The sequence below is a fragment of the Myotis myotis genome, unplaced genomic scaffold (genome assembly GCF_014108235.1).
Source record: "Myotis myotis isolate mMyoMyo1 unplaced genomic scaffold, mMyoMyo1.p scaffold_m19_p_2, whole genome shotgun sequence".
NCBI classification, from domain to species: domain Eukaryota; kingdom Metazoa; phylum Chordata; class Mammalia; order Chiroptera; family Vespertilionidae; genus Myotis; species Myotis myotis.
The window spans coordinates 122,935,816-122,960,297 of record NW_023416324.1 but is presented as its reverse complement, the minus strand read 5'-3'; the positions used below and the strand labels follow the sequence as shown (position 1 = coordinate 122,960,297).

General features: G+C 39.2%; 1 protein-coding gene across 1 annotated transcript in view; it reads left to right on the top strand.

The window, feature by feature from the left end:
* Positions 1 to 24,482, top strand: part of GBE1 (1,4-alpha-glucan branching enzyme 1) — a 359,283-nt gene that overhangs the window by 223,246 nt on the left and 111,555 nt on the right. The window contains exon 8 of the mRNA XM_036353073.1: positions 22,342 to 22,457. Coding sequence (XP_036208966.1) covers positions 22,342 to 22,457 — 116 coding nt within the window. The remainder of the gene's footprint in view (positions 1 to 22,341; positions 22,458 to 24,482) is intronic.

Here is a 24,482-nt window from a genome sequence, read left to right as displayed (position 1 = left end):
ACTTATATGCAAGCATATAGGCCTAACCAATGGACACGGACAATGGTGGGGTGAGGGTATGAGCAGGGGGTTGGGGGGTAGAGGGTAACGTGGGGATAAGGAGACATATGTAATATCTTAATCAATAAAAAATATATTAAAAAAAGGGTTAAGAGAAAATAAATAGTTATCCTATCTAATAATAGACAAACAGGGTAATTGACCGTACATTCGCTACGCCTCCCATTGGCTAATCAGCACGATATACAAATTAACCACCAATAAAGATGGCGGTTAATTTGCATACGTAGGCTCCAAGCGGTGGAGTGAAGACTGAAGGTGAGCGGGAGCTGCGAAGACAGAAGACGGAAGGTGGCTCCGGCTGGAGCCGCGGAGACGGAGGACGGAAGGCAGCTCTGGCCAGAACGAAGGCGTGGGTCCCGGGTGCCGGAGGAAAACCGGTGCCGGCAGCCAGGAGAAGGGAAGGTCTATTGCAGGAATCTCTTAGTGCAACAGGCCTCTAGTAAATTACATAATAGATGATATTTTCTTTTTTTTTTAAAATATATTTTATTGATTTTTTACAGAGAGGAAGGGAGAGGGACAGAGAGTCAGAAACATTGATTAGAGAGAAACACCAATCAGCTGCCTCCTGCACACCCCCAACTGGGGATGTGCCCACAACCAAGGTACATGCCCTTGACCGGAATCGAACCCGGGACCCTTGAGTCTGCAGGCCAACGCTCTATCCGCTGAGCCAAACCAGCTAGGGCAGATATTTTCTTGACTAAGAGTAATTCAGAATATATACAGGATGGGGAAAAAGTAGGTTTACAGTTGTATGTGAAGCAGACTTTATTCTTGTATTATTATTTATTATATTTTTCATATGAACAACTGTAAACTTACTTTTGCCCCACCCTGTGCAATGATTTTTAAATTGGACTAACACTTTGACAACTAAAATTGCATAAACAAGTTAACATACAAAAAACTAAAGATAAAAATACATAAAGATTACATAATTAAAATGATAATTAAGACAAAATGAATAAAGCAGTATGCACTGCCATTTATTTAAAAATTTTAAATCATATTTTACTTTTCAATTACACTTGACATACAATATTATATTAGTTTCAGGAGAACACCCCAGTGATTAGACATTATAAAACTTACTAAGTGATCATGTGAATAAATCTACTACCCATCTGACAACATGCATAGTTATTAGAATACTAGAGGCCCCGTGCAGAAAAATTTGTGCACTCGGCGGGGGGGGGCTCCCTCAGCCCGGCCTGTGCCCTCTCACAGTCTGGGACCCCTTGGGAGATAAAGACATGCTGGCTAACGCCTGCTCCCAGTGGCAGAGGGCAGGCCCAATCCCTAGGTGCAGCCCCTGGTCGGGCTCAGAGCAGGACAGATTGGGGAGTTGGGGCGCCGCCCCCTGTCATGCACAGAGCAGGGCGATCGGAGGTTGATATGCCACCCTCAGTCATGCTCAGGGTAGGGCCGATTGGGGGGTTGGGGCACCGCCCCCTGTCACACTCAAGGCAAGGTCCATGGAGAGGTTGTGGCGCCACCCCCTGTCATGCACAGAGAAGGGCCAATCCAGGGGTTGGGGCGCTGCATCCTGTCATTCACAGAGCAGGGCCCATCAGGAGTGTTGGGGCTCTGTACCCTGTCACGCACAGAGCAGGGCCCATCAGGGGGTAGAGGAGCTCCCCCCTGTCACGCACAGAGCAGGGCCAATAGGGGAGTTGGGGCACCACCCCCTGTCACACACAAAGCAGGGCGGATAAGGGGGTTGGGGCGCCGCACCCTGTCACACTCAGGGCAGGGCTGATGGGGAGGTTATGGCTCTACCCCGTCACACACAGAGTAGGGCCCGTAGGGGGGGTTGGGGCGCTGCACCCTGTCACACACAGAGCAGCGCTGATCAGGGGGTTGGGGCACTGCACCCTGTCACACACAGAGCCGCAGGGCGATCAGGGGGTTGGGAAGCTCCCCCCTATCAGGCACAGAGCAGGGCTGATCGGGGGTTGGGGCGCCTTCCCCTGTCACGAACAGAGTAGGGCCGATCAGGGGGTTGGGGCACCGCAGCCTGTCACACACAGAGCCGTAGGGCGATCAGGGGGTTTGGGTGCTGCCCCCTGTCACTCTGATCCTGGTGCAGGGAGGCCTCGCAGCTCCTCTGAACCCAGTGCTGGGAGGCATATTACCCTTTTACTATATAGGATAGAGGCCTGGTGCACGTGTGGGGGCCAGCTGGTTTGCCCTGAAGGGTGTCCTGGATCAGGGTGGGGGTCCCCACTGGCGTGCCTGGCCAGCCTGGATGAGGGGATGATTGCTGTACGCAGCTGGTCACACACTCTTCAGGGTGGGGGTCCCCACTGGGGTTCCTGGCCAGTCTGGGTGAGGGGCTGAGGGCTGTTTTCAGGCTGGCGGGTGACGGAAGCTCCCAACCGCTCCTTTTTTTCTTTTTTTTTTTTTTATTCTGGGCCAGCTATAGCTCTGAGGCTTGGCTCCAGCTCTTAGGCCTTGGCTGCTGAAAGCAGGTATCGGGTTTGTTTGGGTTCTATAATCGAAACACTGTTTCAACTCCAGCTCTGCGATCCCGGCTGGCTGAAAGCAGGTTTCTGGGGTTTTGTTTAGCTTCTATATTTGTAACAATGTTTCAAACTACAAGCTCAGAGGCCAGCAACGGCAGGCAGGGAATGTTGGAGTCCTCTGTCACTGAAGCAAGCAAGCCACATGTTCGCTTCAAGCTGCCTGGCTGCCAGCCGCTGTCTTGGCTGGCAGTTAATTTGCATATCGCCCTGATTAGCCAATGGGAAGAGTAGCGGATGTACAGCTAATTACCATGTTTCTCTTTTATTAGATAGGATTATTGACTATATTCTCTGTGTGGTACTTTATATCTGCATGACAATTCTATAACAACAAATTTGTACTTCTTAATTCCTTCACCTTTTACACCCACCCCTCAAGACACCTCCTATCTCACAACCGTTAAAACATTCTCTATGACTCTGTTTCTTTTCTGCTTCTGCATTTATTTTGTGTGTTTTTTTAAAGATTCATTTGTTAATAGATATGTATTTATTGGCATTTTATTGTTTATATTTTTGATCTTTTTTTTTTTTCATCTTCTTAAAGAAGACACTTTAACATTTCATGTAATTTTGGTTTGGTGGTCATAAACTCCTTTAGCTTTTCCTTGTTTGAGAAGCTCTTTATATGTCCTTTGATTAAATGATAGCTTTGCTAGGCAGAATAACCTTGGTTGTAGGTCCTTGCTTTTTATCACTTTGAATATTTTTTGCTGATCCTTTTTAACGTGCAGTTTCTGTTGAGAAATCAGCTGACTGTCTTATGGGAGTTTATAGGTAACTAACTGCTTTTCTCTTGATGCTTTAAAAAATTATTAGAGAGGAAAGGTGAGAGAGAGAGAGAAAAAAAAAGAGAGCGAGAGAAATATCAATGTGAGGGAGAAATATCGATTGGTTGCCTCCTGTACATGCTCCAACCATGGATGAAACCTGCAACCTGGGTATGTGCCCTGACCTGGAATCCGACCTGCCAACCATCTGAGCCACACCTTCCTGGGCTCTTGCTGCTTTTAAGATTATCTGTTTGTCTTTAACCTGTTGCATTTTAATTATTATCTGTCTTGGTATGGGTCTCTTTGGGTACACCTTGTTTGAGACTCTTTGTACTTCCTAGACTTTTATGTCTATTTCCTTCTCTAGGTTAGGGAAGTTTTTTGTTTTTTTTTCTCATTATTTTTTCAAGTAAGTTTTCAATTTCTTGCTCTCTCTCTCTTCTCCTTCCAGCATACTCATGATACAAATGTTGGAATGTTTGAAGTTGTCCCAGAGATTCTTTACACTATCTTCATTTTTTGGATTCTTTTTTCTCATTTTGCCGTTCTGATTGGGAGTGTTTTGCTTCCTCATATTCCAATTGTTGATTTGATTCTCAGCTTCATCTACTGAACTATTGATTTTCTGTAAATTGTTCTTCATTTTAGTTAGTATATCCTTCACTTCTGACTGTTATGGTTTACATGTCCTTTTTTGTGGTTTGCATGTTCTTTTTTATGCTATTGAATTTCTCTTTTAACTACTCTTCTCCTAAGTTTATTGAGCATCCTTATAACCAGTGTTTTGAGCTTGCATCTAGTGGATTGCTTGTCTCCATTTTTTTTTTTTTTTTTAGTTCTTTTTCTGGAGTTTTGTTCTGTTCTTTAACTTGGGACATGTTTCTTTGTCTACTCATTTTGGCAGCCTCCCTGTGTTTGTTTCTATTTGTTAAGTAGAGCTGCTACATTTCCCAGGCTTGGTAGAGTGGCCTTGGAGAGTTCCACGGGTGTCCTATAGAGTCCCATGGTACATCTTCCCCGATCACCCAAGCCGGGCACTGTAGTTGCATTCCCACCCCAACCCCATGTGTGCTGTGTACACTCTCCTATTATAGTTGAGCCTTGATTGCTTTGGGCATGTCAATGGGAGAGATTTCTCCCAGGCCTGTCCGCTGCAGAGATGGGCTGTGACCACCGATATTCGTGGAGGATCAGCTGTGCAGGAGCCCACCCACATAGCAAGACTCACTTTAGTGCAGCTCTCATGCCTGCTGAGTCCACCCCTTCAGTGTTTGGCTTTGAAGATGGTTGGGTGGTGATTTGACATGGTCTGAAGCTGTCCACAGGGTGCCCTGGCTCTGAAGCCTCCAGAGAGATGCAGACCAACATCAGCTGCCTCCTGTGTTTTGCCCAGGGCCACCCAGCTTGCACTACAAAGCAATCTGGATATAGCTGCTACTTGTGCTGACCTTGGAGGTGCCCAGGAGAGGTCAATCTGTGAACTAAAGTTGGCTACTGCTAATGCCAGGCCTGAGGCCACTTAGGGAGAGGTACAGAGTACAGCGAAGCCAGATGGTGCTGAGAGATTTTAGGAAAGTCTGAAGTGAGAGACAAGACAGGCCATCTGGAAAAGGCACTGGGAACAGCTTGGATGGGCCCACAGTTTTGTGGGTCGAGGTGTCCGGGAATCACCAGGGCAGAGTGAACAGTGGTAGCCAGGTTGATGGAGACTCAGATATTGCACCCACATGCCAGCTCTTTGGGAGGAGGGCTCATCAAAGGAACAGTGGCCTCTGCCAGCACTTCTGTCTTAGAGAAGTCTGTCCTCCAGCTGTAGCCCTGATGCCAGACAATTCACTTCCTCCCTGGTGCCTTTCAAGCTGCTACCCCAGCTCTGGAGCTCAGAAAGAGTGCTTTGAGAGGAACTACCTGAGACTCTAGCAGCCCTTCATCTCTCGCAGCCTCAATTCTAGCTGGTTTTTACAGCCAGAAATCATGGGGACTTCTCTTCCTGGCACTGGAACACTGGGCTTGGAGACCTGGTGTAGGGCTGTGACCCCTTGGTCCTCAGCGGGTACCTCTGCAGCCAGGATATCCCTCCCATTTTTATCCACCTCACGTAGATGTGGAACCAGCCTGTTCTGTGTCTCTGCACCTCCTACTAATCTTTCTGTGGCTTCTTTAAATCCCTAGTTGTGGGACTTCCATTCATCTAGAATTCAGGTGTTTCTGAATGATGGTTGTTCTAAAATTTAGTTGTAATTTTGATATGGTTTTGGGGGAATTCAAATACTGTGTTTATCTCTACCTTTTACGTAAAGGCAAACAACATTTTTTTTTTCTCACTTTAGGTAGCAGCAGCTATCCAGGGAGTCTTTACTTTTCTTTTTTTCTTTTGAATAAACTTATAAGACTCTGTGCATTTTAAATGCCTTTTTAATATCTATGAGTCCTGCAGACTTTCCCCCCTCTTTTCTGTGTGCATGGTTCTCCAAAGTAAATTAAATAACAAGGGGTCACTTGATGCAATGTGACCACAGAACAATTAACCGAGAGCTCTAATATCTGTCTGGGCTTCTCACCTGTCTCATTTATTGTTTCATTTTACATGGGTTTACTATGTGGCTTCTAATGGCCAGGTATTGGGCTGGGCTCGGGGGATACAGCAGCAACAAAATAAACATGATGCCTATCCCTTAGAAGCATAGGTTTATTATGTTGGGAAATATGAATACTAAATGAATAAAAAGCTGCTACATTTTTACATATGTAAAAACTGTGTTATGTTACATATATAATACCTATGTAGAAAGTAAAGGAGAAAAAACTTAAACTAATAATAAACCATAAAAATAATCAAAACATTACATAAGTGGTAAGGAACATATAAATGATGTGGTTGGTAGAGTAACAGGGTGTCCAGAGAAGGCTTCTCAGATGTCATATTTGAGTGACCTTTGAGCTGGGGGCAGAGGTGTGAGTCCCTATGGCTGAGATGAGCTTGATTGTGCTTGAAGAACAGAAGACTGCTGCTTTATGGAGAGGAGAAAGTCACAATATCCAACTGGTGGTAGATTGTATCAGACTTTGTAACCAGGGCTGTAGACTGGACGTTATTCCATGTGAGATGGGAAGTTATTTAACAGGGCAGGGTCACTCTGGGAAGAATTTGGGGCTGAGTGTAGCTCATTATTTTCAAGCTGGCTGCACACTGTCCATTTTCAAAGTGCTTGGGCATTGTCAATCTATATGAATGAAATTCCAGGTGGGTGATTTTAGCAATTTATCCTGTGTTATTATATATGAAAGGAATCCTAAACCATATTATGATATGTGAAAGTGATTTTGTGTCTTTTTGGAAAATTTATTTTATAAGCATAGGCTAAATTCTCCTCAAACTTTTCCTCAGGTATTCTGATATTCTGAGGAGCATATGTTTATATCTGTATCAATTGCAAATGAAATTTTTTAAAAAGTCTGTTATTTTATCTTTTACAAACTTATCAATTTGCCTTTTATTCTAAAATATATTTGTTTGTTTTACTATTAAATAGCCCTTGCAAATTGCTGACAAGAGGCAGATATGCATAGTAGTCTGCTGCTTTGATTCTGCAATAAGAGACCTGATTTCAAATTCTGACTTCATTACTGGTCAGCTGTGTGGCCATGGGAAAGTTACATTACTAACACTGGTAACATGCAAATTTTAATTGCAAGGGTTGGCAGACTATGGCCAAATTTATCCATATTTGCTACTTATTTTGGTCAATAAAGTTTTATCCAAATTCAGCCACACCCATTCCCTTACATATTTCCTGTGATTTCTTTTACCTCAAAATAGCAGAATTGAGTCATTTTGTTATAGGATGAGACCATATGTGGCCCACAAGGCCTGAAATGTTTATGTGTATCTTTGGGGATAAAGCACCCAAAGTTGAGAAGTCTCTTTACAAATAGTCATATTTTGGTGACACTTGCCTATTTTTGCATTAATAAGTGCTCCTGGATGTTAGAAGTTTTATTTTGCCTACTAATCTGTCCCTGATATGGGTATTATAAATTATATATGGAACAGTTCTTGGCTATATTACAGCAACATGGATGGATTGTTAAATTAATCATTGCAGAGCCCTTTGAAAAATCTAGGCAGCAATGTGCAAATGCAAAATTTATAACTGGAGCAAACAAAAAGAAGCTGATGATTCCTTAAGGATACTGATGTTTTTGTGGTTTCTTTCTTTTGTTGTCATCACCAGAGAATTAAATAACGTTTGGGGAAATTTTCAATATTTAATCATAAGCATTTTTATTCCAATGTAAGCTATATATACCGGCCAATCTGAACTTATCTAACTAGAGACTGGACATATAACTTTTTATTTCCATTGGGGTATATGTTTGCATAAATGCTCATGTGTGTTACAACTTGTAGTAAGCAATTGCATGTATTTATAAGGAAATATGTTTAGTGAAGAGTTTAATGATTTTATTTTTCATAGTGATAAACATGTTACAAGTTCCTAAACAAGGACTATAAACTGTGGGGGGAAAGGCAGAATATAATCTTTGTTTTGAGTGTTGTAACTAAATAATTTCTCATTTGGTTTACTTCATGGAAACAATCTTTATAAGAGCCTATGTCACACCAATTACAGAGCCTGTTTTCTAGGTGTCCAAAACATCATAATCATTAAGTTGCATTTATTCCGGTGAAGTAAAGAGTCTTGCTTTTTTAAATTTCTATTTCCTTTTTCAGAGACTCTGAAAATGGAATTTCTTAAGTAATATATGTAATTAGTTTAATTTGTTTTTTAAAACTGCTTCAGAGTTAATGTCGGACTTAAAAAAATAAATGTTCTTTTATTATTATTTGAGTTTTTTAGCTTGTTTTGTACCATATTCATTCAGTTCAGGTCACTTTGTTGAAAATTAATTTTAAAAAGGTGTAAGACATGATTCCTACCACATAGACATCTATGGTTAATTTGGGAAGACCATACTTATTTGCATAAACAAGTTTATCTTCTGTTATAGTTCACCTAGCGCTCCTATAAGGATTGCCAGAAGATTTTGTGAAATGTCTGCTGGGTTTTGAATAATGGCTAGAGTTTGGATAGGAGAGGAATGACAAGTAATTGATATACAGGGAGCAGGCTGGTGGTTTTAGTTTAATTTTTGAGCATGGATTTTTATTTTTCTAGGCTATCTATAATTCTCTTTTGCCTAAAACATAGTATGTAAAGTGACAAACCTTAGGACTGGATTCTGTTTGTGTATAGCGAAAGGATTCAAATTATTGAGTCTGTGTCCTAAAACTCAGAAATTTTTTTTATCCTGAATTAATCTTTTACTTTAATAAAAATATTATGAATTACATGGAATGAATTTTACTCTTTCAAAAAATAATCATGCTAAGGCTCAGAAAGATTTTGTGCTTATACTGAATTTTGGAAAATTGTCTAGAATACAGTTTCTTGACGTCCTTGCAGATGTGGATTGGCAGCTTTTCTGAACTACTTCTTTTTTTTTTTTTTAAATATATTTTATTGATTTTTTACAGAGAGGAAGGTAGAGAGATAGAGATATAGAAACATCGATGAGAGAGAAACATCGATCAGCTGCCTCCTGCACATCTCCTACTGGGGATATGCCCGCAACCCAGGCGCATACCCTTGACCGGAATCGAACCTGGGACCCTTCAGTCTGCAGGCCGACGCTCTATCCACTGAGCCAAACCGGTTTCGGCCTGAACTACTTCTTAAGAGATTTTCCATAACTTTGAATGGGTGATACAGTGTCCCCTTGATTCTATAGACCTCAACCTTCAATATCACTTTCTGAGAAGCCTAGCTTCACCTCCCTACACTAGATAACAGGTCCTCTCTCAGTACAGTGTTATCCATATTTTTTTTTGTATTATTAATCACTATTGTAATTAAATCTACTTATGTTATTATTTTAAGATGTTGGTCTCTTCCATTAGACACCAAACTCAATGAAAATGGGTGTTGCGTGTTTCTTATTCATCACTATATCCAGCATCATGCTTAGCACAAAGCAGATAGTCAATATATGTTTAGTGCACCAATATGTAAATACCATACTACTCCAGAAAATACAAATGCAGAGTTTGTTAAAGACTTGTTTTGTTTTGATGTTAGCCAAACCTGCTTATCTTTATGAAACTTTATTTTTAACATGAAAAGTTTATTAGAAGAGAGTGGTTTATTCCAATTTATATTTAATTTATGTTTACAAGTATATCTTAATTCTGTTTATTATCTAATAGAAGTCAATGGGAGCTTCTCTTAATTTATCCATTACTTTATTAAATGCTACCAACCACATTACACACATTATGCCATTTAATCTCCTTTTAGGATGGTGTTGAAATTATCTTATTGTCTTTCCTTTTACAGTGAACACACCTGAGGCTTAGAGAAGTTGATTCCTTACCCAAGTTCATACAACTAATATGACTACATATAGCTACAGATCTGTAGGACTTAATGTGGCTTTAAAATACTGGTATAGTAAGGAAACTGAAGAAAAAAAAGTAATTTGTACATGGTCATGCTGAATGTGGAAGTATAAAATTATACTTAAGAATTTAGTTTTCACAATCAAAAGGATGAATACCACCTGTACCTATTACCTGTGTGATGTTGAGCATTTTGTTAAAATTTTCTAAACCTCAGTTTCCCAAACCATAAAACACTCTGGATATTACAGGTTTGTTAACCGAGGCTATGTAACATGTAGTCTAGTGGCCAGTAAACACCCAATGAATTTGAATTCCTCATTTCCTTGTATATAACATTACACTTCTTCCTTCCTTCTCTTCTACTCCAGCCAGCCCACTAAGTGCTGGCTCCCTTTGTGGGAATGTATACAAATATACATTTGAGAACTGTACATTATTTAGCAAATTTAGTTCAAATTCCAAAAGTGCTAAAGAAGTGAGGGTTGAAATTTCAATATGATTAATAGCAGCCCTCATATTAATTACCTCAATATCCCACTCCAGAATACACACAGGTGAGCACCTGCATGCACCTCCTACACACACACACAACACACACACATACACACACCATTTCATGAGGAATTTTTTTTTTCAACCTGCTCTACCTGTATCCTTATGCTAAGTGAAATAAATCAGTCAGAAAAAGCTAAGAGGTATATGATTTCACTCATATGTTGTAAAATATTCGTTATTTGTGAGTGATAGTCAAGAAACATCCTCCTGTTGTCAATAGTTTATAAAGTCATAATTATTTTGGAGTGGAAAATAAAATTAATTCTCAGATGCTTTATGGTCATATATCTTTAAGATCTTTATTCTTCTTTACCTGTGTTTCCTCATTTATTTTTTCCTTATTTATATTTAATACTCTGTATATGTATTAATCTGTAAGTTGCCTCAAGTTATCTTTTGAAATGAAGCTGGCTAAATACAAGTAAATAAATATTATATACCTAATTATCAAGTTCAGGAATTTATTTTATTTAATAGAAGTATTATAATAATAGTTTATGTTGATATAATAGTTAATCTATTACAAGTTAATCAGAAGGGAAAACATGAAAAAATAAAAGTATATCAATGGTTAATGTTTTCAGAATTTTGCCATTTAAAAGCTGATTATCATTTATGGTTTAATATTTGTCAATGATGTATATCTTTATATGTTTGAGTCACTGTGAGTTGTTTGGATCTAGAGCAATAATTAGCTTCATTCTATATGTAACGGAGGGTTTTTAATAGTGATTTATTCTAGAAAAGAACAATGCCTTGTTCTGATGAGATAAGTAATGATTTCATTTGATATCTTACCTATGTTTTATTATAAGGGATGATTTAGCTTGATTCCTTGGGCTGTGAAGCTTTTTGGGTTACCTATGTTGAAAAAGATATATATTTTATAAGCATTAATTCTTGGAAAAATCACCTTTGGTAATAATCTCTGTGAGATAGCAGAGAAATATGAACCAATTTAAAAACAAACAACATGAAAATGATTAATTTATTAATCACTCATGTAATCTTTATCAGATTGGCTGGTTTATATGATGTTTTATTTTATTTAAAATATTTATTTAATGGATTGGGGTGACATTGGTCAACATGAACATACAGGTTTCAGGTGTGGGTTTCTGTGTTACAAGATCTGTATATTGTACCTTGTGCCCATCACCCAAAGTCAAGTCTTCTCCTGTCACCTTATATTAGCACCCCCTTTTTCCATCACCCCCTTCCCTCTGGCAATCACTACACTGCTGTTTGTGTTCACAAATTTCAGTTTTATATCCCATATATGAATGAAATCATATAGTTCTTAGCTTTTTCGGACTGACTTATTTCACTTAGCATAATGTTCTCAAGTTCCATCCATGTTGTTGTAAATGGCACTATTGCATACTTTCTTATGGCTGAGTAATATTCCAATGTGTATATGTACCACATCTTCTTTATCCAGTCCTCTATCACAGGACACTTTGGTTGTTTCCATGCCTTGGCCACTGTGAATAATGCTGCAATGAGCATAGGGGTGCATTTATCTCTGTGAATACATGTTTTCTCATGTTTCAGGTGTATATCCATGAGAGGGTATACACCTGGGTCATTTGAGGAATCACCAGACTACTTTACATAGTGGCTGTACCAGTCTACATGCCCACCAGCAGTGAATGAGGGTTCTCTTTTTTCCACAACCTCTCCAACACTTGTGTGGGAACAAGTCCTTCCTTGACCCTGCTCGACTATGCCAACTGTTGGTTCTGAGTCGGTCTGCCAGGGACTGGACCTCCTTGGACACCAGGCATTAGAAGATAGAGAAGACATGAGAAGTCGTGGGTACATAACAGAGTCTTTATTGCAGTCCAAGTAGCTATTGCTAACTAGGAGTCATAAGATAAAGCAGTCCCGTCCTACATAAAAGCAGCCTGGGCTAACACAGTAGCAAACCCAGCAACCATCCTAGCAAAAATAGGTAGCACCAGATGGTCAGTAATACATCTTCCCCACAATGTAGCCCCTAACATAGGAGCTATACAGGAGCCAGCTACAGGCTGGTCAGTGGCAACTTATATATAAGCTCAAACAAGCTCAAACAAAAGAGGCTTGATGCCAAATAGTAACAATAGTAATTTGGCTACAGAAAGGCACCCCTACACAGTGTATAGATTGCTGTGTCTTTACTTTTGCACCTGTATATAACAAATTAGCCTTGAACACATTGATTAGGATTCCCACGCTTAGAGTGGCCTTGAACATCCCATGTACTCTAGACAGGGCCCCCAGAACTTGTTATTGCTTGTCCTGTTGATAATGGCCACTCTAACAGGTGTAAGGTGGTATAACATTGTAGTTTTAATTTCCATTTCCCTAATTGTTAGTAAGGTTGAACATCTCTTTATATATCTACTAGAGGACTGGTGCACAAAAATTTGTGCATTCGGGGGGTCCCTCAGCCCGACCTGTGCTCTCTGGCAGTCTGGGACCCTTCGGGGGATGACCACCTGCTGGTATAGGCCCGCTCCCCGGGGGATTGGGCCTAAGCTGGCAGTCAGATATCCCTCTGGCAGCCTGGGAGCCCTCCGGGGGATGTCAACTTGCTAGCGGGGAGCAGGCCTAAGCTGCAGTCGGACATCTTTAGTGCAGCTGAGGAGGCGGGAGAGGCTCCCACCACCACTGCTGTACTGGCAGCCATCAGCCTGGCTTGTGGCTGAGCAGAGCTCCCCCATGGTGGAGTGCACTGACCACCAGAGGGCAGCTCCTGTATTGAGTTTTTGCCCCCTGGTGTGTGTCATAGTGACCAGTCATTCCCAGTCGTTCTGCTGTTAGGGTCAATTTGTATATTACCCTTTTATTATATAGGATAGAGGCCTGGAGCATGGGTGGGGGCCAGCTGGTTTGCACTGAAGGGTGTCCTGGATCAGGGTGGGGGTCCTGCTGGGGTGCCTGGCCAGCCTGAGTGAGGAGCTGAGGGCCATTTTCAGACTGGCCACACCACCTTCAGGGAGGTGGCTACTGCTGGGGTGCCTGGCCACTCTGGATGAGTGGCTGATGGCTGTTTGCACGCTGGCCAAGCCCCCCAGTGGGGACCCTCACCCCATGAGGGTGTGGCCAGCCTGGGTGAGGGGCTGATGGCTGTTTGCAGGCTGGCCACAGCCCCTTCAAGGTGGGGGTCCCCGCTGGGGTGCCTGGCCATCCTGGGTGAGGGGCTGATGTCTGTTTGCAGGCTGGCCATGGCCCCCAGCCACCCAAGCTCCCAGTGGAGGCTGGCTGAAAGCAGGTATCTGGGATTTATTTATCTTCTATAATTGAAACTTTGTTGCCTTGAGTGGAGGCCACAGCCGGCCAGGGAAGGTGGGAAGCTTGGCATCCTCCATCGCCGGGGCAACCAAGCCTCATGCTTGCTCCAACTCTGTGGCTGCCGGCCGCCATCTTGGTTGGGTTAATTTGCATAAAGTTGCTCTGATTGGCTGCTAGGCTTGGCTTGGGGCGCAGTGGAGGTGTGGTCAATTTGCACGTTTCTCTTTTATTAGATTAGATTAGACTCCCAATGCATGAAATTTGTGCAAGTGTCGGCCTTCCTTTCCCAGGCTGCCAGCACCAGCTTCCCTCCAGCACCCAGGGCCCAGGCTTCCCTCGCAGCCCCGGCTTCATCCAGAAGGTCGTCTGGTCTAATTAGCATATTATGCTTTTATTATTATAGATTGGTTGCTCATATGTCTTCTTGGGAGAGGTGTATTTTCAGGTCCTCTGCTTATATGTTGTTTTCTATTTGTCTCTTATATCAGACTGAAAACTCTCACTTTTGCTCTTTTCTGTTGATCCCTTTCTACTTCACACACACACACACACACACACACACACACACACACACACACATGCGTGCACGCATACGCATGCATTGTCCTTCAAGTTTGCCTTATCCTGATCTACTTGAGCAGGTAACTAAGCTCATCAAGAATATAGATTTGATTAGTGGACAAAGAGACTTGAAAATGTCAGTAGTTGAGTACAGTAAGTCCTTACTTTACATCATTAATAGTTTCTTGGAAACTGCATTTTTAAGTGAAACAACATATAACAGAACAATTTTACCACAATGTAATTGATATAAACAAGAATTATGTTCCTATAGCATATTCCTGGTTACAAAAACATCACCACGCTTCTAAATGAAGGCCAAAACACTTCTAATATTGAAAATTAAAATAAATGTGAGTTATTTATGCATTTAAGAAAGATTAATAAAATAAAATCAGAGTATTATTTTCTAACCCACTTATTTCAGTTCATGGTCATGGGTGGCAGGAACTTATCCCTGTAGCTTTGGGGGGAAGGTGGGAACTCACCTGGACAGGACACCCTTCCGTCATGGGCACTCACACCCACACTCACTCAGATGGGACAATGTAGACACACCAGTTCACCTCATGTGCACAGCTTTGGGGTGTGGGAGGAAAACTGAAATCCCTGGGAAAAAATCCACACAGGCATGAGGAGAACGTGCAAACTCCACACAGACGGTGACCCGGCCAAGAATAATTTTTTTCTTCATTAATGTAAACAACTGACCTTGAAAGAAACAATGTTATTTGAGAACTTGCTGTGTTGTTTTTTTATTTTTTAAGTGAAAGTATAATTGGAAGCATTTAGCACATAAAGATACAATATGCTATCTTTTCCTGTTTATTTCCTGGAGAATACCTGAATACACTTAGATAATACAAATAGAGGTAATTTTAACATAGCATTTAATAAGCTAAGTACAATTTAGGCCTTAAGGGAAAGAAAATGATTTATTGTAACAATGAATATAGATAATCAGGATCTAGTGTATATAATATGATTAAACTACAAATTAATTTATATTAAACAAAGTTTTGCAGGTGGAAATCCAGAAAGTCATATATTACTGAAAATAAACCTTCAAAATAATCTATATATCTATACGTATCCATATCTCTCTATATATCTATATCTCAGATGCTCAAAGCAGGAGCTGCCATGATGCCATGATGCACACTGGCCATTAAAAAAGAAATGGCACCACGGACCTGGCAACGACAAACCAACACTCGGCTTCTCCCAAGTGGGACACAGGCCCTGCCACCACCCTAGAGCAACACCCCACCAAATCGCAGCCAACGCTGCCAAGACCCCATGGCACAAAATGTGGCCCACAGCCCAGCCCAGCCCTGAAACGGTTGCTGTGGGCGTTGGGTAATGACATCACATAGCAATGCCTGGCTTCCTCTCCCTAGCGACTAGCCTCCTTGGAGTTTCTTCAGCCCAGGAACATGACTTGCTTTATAGCCAGGTGCAAACATTTTACACTTTAACCAAATGTCTGTGAAGCATTTTCTCATGCCTCATCTCATTTGATCCTTACAGAAGTCCTGGAGTAGGTAGATAGGAGACTCGGTAGAATCCTGTTTTCTTTTCATTAGCTGGAAAACGGAGATTTAGAAAGTTTAGAAACTTGATTTGATTGAAAAGAAATAAGAAATGGTGGAGTTTGAAAATGACTTCAGGTTTTCTCACTGTGCAGAATATAGTCAAACACTGCTATAGTTAAATATTTTACGCTTTGTTCTCCCTGCGTGATCTACAATCATAATCTGCTTTGTGTTGATATTTACTGCTGTGTTGCTGACAATTACCTGAAAGAGAAGTTGGGGTCCTTCACTGGGCTGGAAAAAGTTTAGCTAAATCAGAAAGCAGGTCTACTTAAGCAAGTTCATCCTATATAATAAAGAGCTAATATGCTAATGGTTGTGATGCCCTCACGGCATAATGACCTTTCAGCAGGAGGCTGTGTGTGCAGCGTGGTGGAGCCTCTGTATTGCTCCAGAGATGGGGTGGAAGCGGGGAGGTGCCTGGAGGAGGTGGGACCAGCCCGAGGCAATGCATGGGACCGAGGGCGGGGCTTGAAGCGGCCAGAGAAGGCTGGAGGGGTGGGGGACGGGGCCAGGCACGCTCAAGCTCTGGGTGGAGAGGTTAGGTGTCAAGGCGGGGCAGCAGGCATGTGGGCGGGCTGCGTAGATGGGCAAGGCCATGCAATTTCGTGCACCAGATCACTAGTCTATCTACACTAATAAAAGAGAAACATGGAAATTGACCGTCCCTCCGCCGCACCCACCAGCCAATCAGAGTGAGTATGCAAATTAACCCAACAAAGATGGCGGTTAATTTGCATACACAGGCATGGAGCGAAGACTGAAGACTCCGACTGGAGTGAAGACTGAAGACTGAAGACTTAAGAGGCTTGGCTTCTCCGCTTCTCCACTGCAGCCTGACCAAAGGCCTGGGTCCTGGGTGCCAGAGGAAATCTGGTGCCAGCAGCAGGGGACAGAAGGCCTATTGCGCGAATCTTCGTGCAATGAGCTTCTAGTATATATATTAAAGGCTAAGTTGACTCATGCATGCACAATACATATAAAGCTCTTGTTGGCACTAATTGCACATGTGTGTTTCAATCTGTTATTGTCGATCATGAATTTGGTTGACACTTGTATTATAGAGAAAGGGCGAATAGCAATATTAACATATTTCTTCTAATTAATTTCCTTTCAGTGTGCAGGAATCCTTTCACTAGGCCACTAGTTTTATAATAGCTATCTATGTTCCGAAGTTCATATAATTACAGATTAGTGCTTGAATTAACAATTTGTCTGACTAGTAGTTATGCTGCTTGCTGCCTAAATTTATTTGAAATTAATATATGTATAGTAGCTTCACCATAGTCTAAAATTTAAGATCAGTTTATTATTAATGATACTGCTATCCATTATTAAATATTAATAGCCACTTTTTGACCATTTAAGGTTTTTCTCAATCAGTTTCTATTAACAAAGTATGCTATCTATTGAGAAAGTATAAGCAAACATTTTTTCTTTATTGGTTAATCTAATTAAATTAAATTGATAGATGACTTTTTTAAATTTTAAAGATAGAGTAGATAGTTAGATATCACCTGCTTTTCAATAGTGACATTTCAGAGTAGCTTCCTTTTGAGGGGGAATCAATAAAAAGGAAGGGGGACATCTGTAATACTTTCAATGATAAAGATACATTTTAAAATATTGCAATTTAGGATTCAATTGTTTTATTTGACATGTCATACCTTTTTCATAAAAGAAAATATATTTGCTTAAGTTCAATCAGTTGAAATGCCCAGATCAAAACATGTGGGTTTTGCTTCATGTTTTTATGATGTACTATTTAATAGCCATTCATCTTCAAAGACTGTCCTATAGCTAAGAGGAATGTGTAATTTTTTTTCATATTTGTTATATTTAGCCACTGTTTAACAATGTCACCTATTTATTAGTATAAAATATTAGAAGATGCAGTGGACTAAGTTGCTTATGTTGAAAAGCCCAGGAGTTATTAAGTGCCACAAATATATTTCAACTATAAAATATAACTTCATCTAATAGATGTTGTTATATCTGATTATATTTGCTTGCCAAAAAAAAATTTACTGTGTTTTATTTTGTTATAAAGTTCAGTGGCAGAATGTGTGACAATCAACAGTCTTTGGTTTTAGAGATAGTATCCTAAAAACCTTACTATTGGAATTATGTGTTACAAAATTTCCTTAATAAAGCCTCATTACTTGATTATAGGTTGCTTATTTCAGACATCTAAACCAATTAGAGTACTGATTATTTTGATTGCCATAAAAGCTTAAATGTATATATTATTCATCACTGTATTCAGTTTCTATATTAGACACCTGTGATTTAAACATTTTCTGTAGTGTCTGATTCACAGGAAAGTCAGCTGCATCTCATTATTTTTTCCGGATTTTAGGGATTTTCTCTTGCTGCATAAAAACATGAATAAGCTCATCAATTTGCTATAGACAGTATAGATGTCATGATATTCATTTCTTATCTGTTAGTCGGTTTAAGACATAACACTAATGACTTAAATAGATTACTTCTCAGACACATTCATGCTGGCCACTAAGGTATATATATTTTCAGTATCACCTTTTAAAAGTCAACATCTAACTCTCTAATTGTTTGGAAACTAGGCTGCCCTGTGGACTCTAAGAATAGGCTTTAAAAGCCTTCTGTGATATTCTAATTGATTAATTTACTTTTTACTTACTGTTAACATTCAATATTATATTAGTTTCGGGTATACAACATAGTGGTTAGACATTTATATAACTTACGGAGTGATTCCCCCATAAGTCTATACCACCCTGTCTCATACCTAGTTATTACAATATTAATGACTATATTCCAGATTATGTACTTTCCATCCCTGTGACTATTTTGTAACTTCAAATTTCTACTTCTTAATCCCTTCACCTTTTTTACCCAGTCCCCCAAACCCCTTTTATCTTTCAACCATCAATTTGTCCTCTGTGTCAATGAATCTTTCACTTTTATTTGTTCATTTACTTTGTTTTATAGATTCCACATATAAGTGAAATCATATGGTATTTGTCTCTCTCTGTCGATGGAGTAATCTTAAAATCAAAGTCCTGCCTTGTCTGCTAGCACAACAAAGTAAAATTATGCTCTTAAATTCTACTTGATCTTTTTTATGGGACTCTAATCAACTAGATATATCAACTCTGTCATGGAAGGTTCAATGACATTTTAAGTTAGAAAAGGTAAATTGCCTTTTTTATTATACCTACCTTTGCCAGACAATTTCATACTTTGACTCAAGACAGATCATTCAGTTGAGATGATTCAGGTCATTCATTACTACAGAGGGTAGTGAATAATTATAATTAAATAATAATTTATAATACATCATAACTGTTCTGTTTTTCACACCCCCCCCACCAAAAAAACCCCGAAAAGTGGCACTTATGAAAATCATGATAGTAGAAATAGTAATAAAAATCTTTTGAAATTTATGTTTTCACTGCTACATATTCCTTAAGCTTGTTCTAGTGTTCTATTTAAAAGAAAAATCCTAGATTTAGTGAATTATTTCATTGTTGTACAAGTTTCAGTATGTTATTGTCCACGTGACTGCTGGAATGTGGAGTGCAGGACAGCAGAGTGCGTTAACCAGAGGGCCTAATGTATTTAGGTTTTTAATGTATATTTAAAATTCCTCCAATTGGTTTTGAGGTCTGAGTACCTCTGAGATATTGTAAAGAAGATTTTTACTCCACTGACCTATAGTATTTTATAATTATATAACAAGTGTTTATTAAATGGTTCTGTTTTTGTGTAGAAAAGAGTTAATAGAACACAAATAAGATTGCTATCCTTAGAAATGCCTGCATGGAAGATGGGTCCTTGGCTAGCATTGGAGAACTTTGATTCAGGAGAGTGCTCACAATTCCCAGAATGAGAACAGTGGCTGACTGTGCCTAAATTCTTTGTAGAAATAATGTGTCTTATGCTGAATTTCCACATTCCTTCTGGGAGTCTAGATTTTGACATATTCACTAGAAATGGAGTCTTTCATGAGTTTCCCTGGTGACCAACATTTCCCAAGTGTTGAGATAATTCTTTGCTGGAGGAATTAAGAGTGACTCCATCAGGAGACAACTGTTGGAAGTTTTGCCTAGACTCTTCCTGACTTTGCCCCGTGCACGTTTCCTGGTGCTGATTTTGCTTATCATCCTTTTGCTGTAATAAATCATAGCATGAGCACAACTACTGCCACATCCTGTGGATCTTCCTGGCGAATCACTGAACCTGAGGTGATCTGGAGGACCCCTGGCACAGTTTGCCTATGATCTGGAATAAATATCTATAATAATAAATGCATAATATGCTAATTAGACCAGACAGCCGAACGACCTTCCAGACAACCTTCCAGATGAAGCTGGGGCTGTGAAGACCAAGCCCCTTGCATGAATTTCGTTCATCAGGCCTCTAGTCTATAATAATTAAATATACTGTCACTAAGATGGTTGTTTACATAGTGTAAGGAAGAGAAAAAAGAAAGCTACATCTTTATTCCAAAGAGACTCTACATGCGTTATGACCTGCTATTTTTCTACTTTAAGTTCTGGAATGTGTTCATGCAATGCTTGTATGTATGCTCTGGTTATTTTATAATCTCAGACCTTAGTCTTTCAGGTCCTCTAAATCCCTGATTTTATGACCTGAGAAGAAGCAATCTGTTTTAAAATTAGTTTCATCTGGACACTGAGTTTACTAAGAGTGTTAGTCTGTCTAGATTTATCACGGTATGACATACAGTAGTGGGAACATATTTCTGAGTCTGTCTTTCCCCTTTTCCGGCACTGATAGTTCATAATATTTCTTAAACAAAGGCAATTATTTGTAAGTTGTTACAGTGTTACCCTCATAAGACTAGTTTTTTAAAACTAACTCCTCTTATTAATCTAGTTTTAGAAAACGTATATGACCAGATAATTAATATTTTTAACTTTTGCTTTCCATTTGCTGCTATTAACTTTAAAATGTTAGCTCTTATTTTTCTTTTTCCTAAATGTATTTCTTGAAATTTCATTAAATAATAAAAGCTTCTAGATTTTGTTTCTTTATTATTTCTGTTTAGACAGTTTGCTCCTCTATAACATTTTGTGTATCTCTTTTCTGTCTCTATAGATGACATATCTATTTTACGTTTCATTAGTGATTCATTAAATATATTATTTTGAAAGCACAGCAAGTTTGCTTTGTTTCTTTCAGTTTAATCTTGTGATTTTTTTAAAGGATTGCTTATGTTGGTTAGACATTTTTCAGGTTAAGAGGATTAAAGAGGTGTAAAGAATATAATTTAATATTCCTTAACCCATTAGAACTTTTTAATTAGATGTTCCATTGTTGTTGTTTCTTTTCTGATTATCACAGGAAATTCTTTTTCTATTTATCCATGCCAATAATCTGTCTACTCACATAGTAATAAATAATAGCTAAATATGTAATTTTCTTTTAATATATTAAATGCAGTTGTATTACTCCTTTAGGTCAAGAAGAGATAGATTAAATATTGTAGTAACAGGAATTTGAAGAACATTTAGTAACTCTACCCTTAATCAACTCTGATACCGGGAATGTTTTCTTTTCAGTTACTGAATTCGTATCATCTCCCTTTTCTGGTTTTCACTGAATTACAAATCGTTGGCTCTTTTTTTCCAGTTATTTTATCCTTGTAGATATTAGGACACAGTTTTTACATTTGAACCTATGTCTACCTGGAAAAAATTCACTCCATGATATTTTATATTAGAAATTGACATCTAATGTCCACAAGCCCAAGGTGGTGATGTAAATGAGTAAATGGGGTTGGTATAAGAAAATGTGGAGTGACAGGGATGGGGAAGAGCTAGAAAATAAGTTTTATCTGTAGAAATTCAGTTGGAAAATTTTAAAGTATTCTGTAAACTAAAAACATCCTTTTAGAATGAGTTTCATCAAAAAAAATGAGTTAAATGTTAGTAATTGCCTGGCTTTTATAGGATACTAGAGGCCTGGTGCACGAAATTCATGGAGTGGGGGGGGGGGTGTCTTGGCCCAGCCTGCACCCTCTCGTAATCTGGGACCCCTCGAGGTATGTCTGACTGCTGGTTTAGGCCCTATCCCGCAGAGATCTGGCAGTCGGAAATCCCGCCCACAATCCAGGACCACGGGCTCCTAACTGCCTCTGCCTGCCTGCCTGATCACCCCTAACCACTCGCCTGCCTGCCTGCCTGATGGCCCCTTACCCCTCTGCCTGCCTGCCTGATCGCTCCTAACTGCTTGCCTGCTTGCCGGATCACCCCTAACCACTCTGCCTGCCTGCCTGATCGCCCTTAACTGCCTCTGCTTCCGCCCCCGTAGCTGAGGCTTTGTCCGGAAGGATGTCTGGTAGGTTATTCGGCTGTCCGGTCTAATTAGCATATTACACTTTTATTATTATAGATAGATAATTCTTAAGGTAGAGAGTTATAATTTTAATTAATACTCTTAGCAGACAATGTATAACAATTAAGTAAAACACTATATATCACTGTGGTTAAATATATATTTCTCTAATATTTTAGCTGGGAAGTTTTAAGATTCCTTCTGTCAAATATAAGATGGTGGTTGGAAGAATATGGCTTTGATGGTTTTCGTTTTGATGGTGTTACATCCATGCTCTATCATCACCATGGAATGGGTATGTAATCTGATCTATTACAGACATAACTAAAGATTTGATGTTACTTATTCCCACCCACATATGTAATAACTTAACCAATAAAACATTTAAAAAATATAACAATTTAAAAATTAATAATAATGGGGAAAAAAAGATTTGTTGTTATTATTTTACTGGCACATTACAATCAGGTTTGGGGTTTAGTTATAGAAGCTGCCATGACTGTTATTGTTGGCTTGATTTTCATTATGGGCATTTTCTCTAGTCATTTCTGATCCCTTTTTGGCAAGAGGTTGTATATAAACATTTTATAAGTAAATAAAAGATAATTATTTTCTTTTTCTTAATGTATATTTTTTTATTGTTACAGATGTCTTCCTCAATCCCCTGCCCTCCCCCAAGGTCTTTGCCATCCTATTGCCTGTATCCATGGACTATGCATATAAGAATATAACTTCTTTGTGTTATCTTAATTTATGTAATAATATGCTAATCTTAATACATATTTTTTCCTAAAAATGTTTTTTTTTTTTTAAATATATTTTATTGATTTTTTACAGAGAGGAAGGGAGAGAGATAGAGAGTTAGAAACATCGATGGGAGAGAAACATTGATCAGCCGCCTCCTGCACATCTCCCACTGGGGATGTGCCCGCAACCCAGGTACATGCCCTTGACCGGAATCGAACCTGGGACCCCTCAGTCCGCAGGCCGACGCTCTCTCCACTGAGCCAAACCGGTTTCGGCCTAAAAATGTTTTTTAAGGAAACCATTTATTATAGCAGACTCGGGCTGTAAATATGACAACATTTACAATGTAAAATAATAAATGAGAACATTTGTGAATGTGGGGGTTCCTGCATATGAAACATTGAAGAAAATATGTATATTTTAAATACATATATATATATATATATATACACACTCAATTTAAATTAAATTATAACTTAATTTGTAATAAAAAATATTGATCAGAGTTCTTAGATTTAAAAGTTGTACGAAGAAGCAGGGTCACAGAATCTAATTCTTCAATAGTTAACATCTCAAACAATTATATTTTAATGGTCAAATATTTATTAGCTACAACCAATCAAAAAAAGGCATTTTAGACTCTAGATGTTGAAAAGTGGCTGCCAAGGACAGAAGCTGTATTCTAAGTGTGCTGCTGTCTGCAGACCATGCAGCACAGGCATGGATATTGGTCCTGTGAAATGTTCTATGCACGAAGTTGAACCTATAAAACATGGCAGGCTTCATTAACTTCCTCCAGTTTGGAGAGTAGCTTATTTAGGGGATCAAAAAGGCAACCCTGGCAAAATTCAAGAAAGATCTGCCATATTAAAACATCTACATGCCTCTGCCAGAACCTTCCTCTGATGAGGGCTAGGAATTTTCCAAGGAATTTTGGAATTGGGAAAATGAACTGAAATATACAGATATGGGCTATGCTTTTTATGGGTAGAAATGGTAAAGAAAAACATGTTTAATTACTTAACATGTTCCCCCTCTGAATGATGAGGGAGGGAAAAAAAACACATTGAAATTGCACTGAAAAAGAATACATATCAGAAAAACAATTGAGATTAAACTATTAAGACACAGAATATTTAATTCATAAAATTCAATGCTAAGGAGAAAGTCATTAGGTGTCAAGTAGGAAGAAAAATCAATTTACCTTCATGGATGAAAAGGAAAAAAGTCTGGGTTCTACTACACTGTTGGCAATAGCAATGTCTATAAAATCCTTAGGGGAACAAAGTCTGACTCAAGACTTTGATAGTTGAATTGCCATCGAGGTGTAAATTTGAATTATACTTGAAAATATCCTTCAGTGATGAAATCCTCTAAAAAGATGAGTCAAAATAAACTTAGATATAGGGAAGCAGAGGGAAAAAGTGAATCAAAATAAAGAACTTAGATATAGGGAAACAGGTGGAAAAAAGGTAGGTATTAAGTACTTATTTGACTTTATTAAAATAAGGGTAAACAACTGGATGAATGGAAAGTAAATTGTATAATCTCAATAACTGAAATATGCAATAAG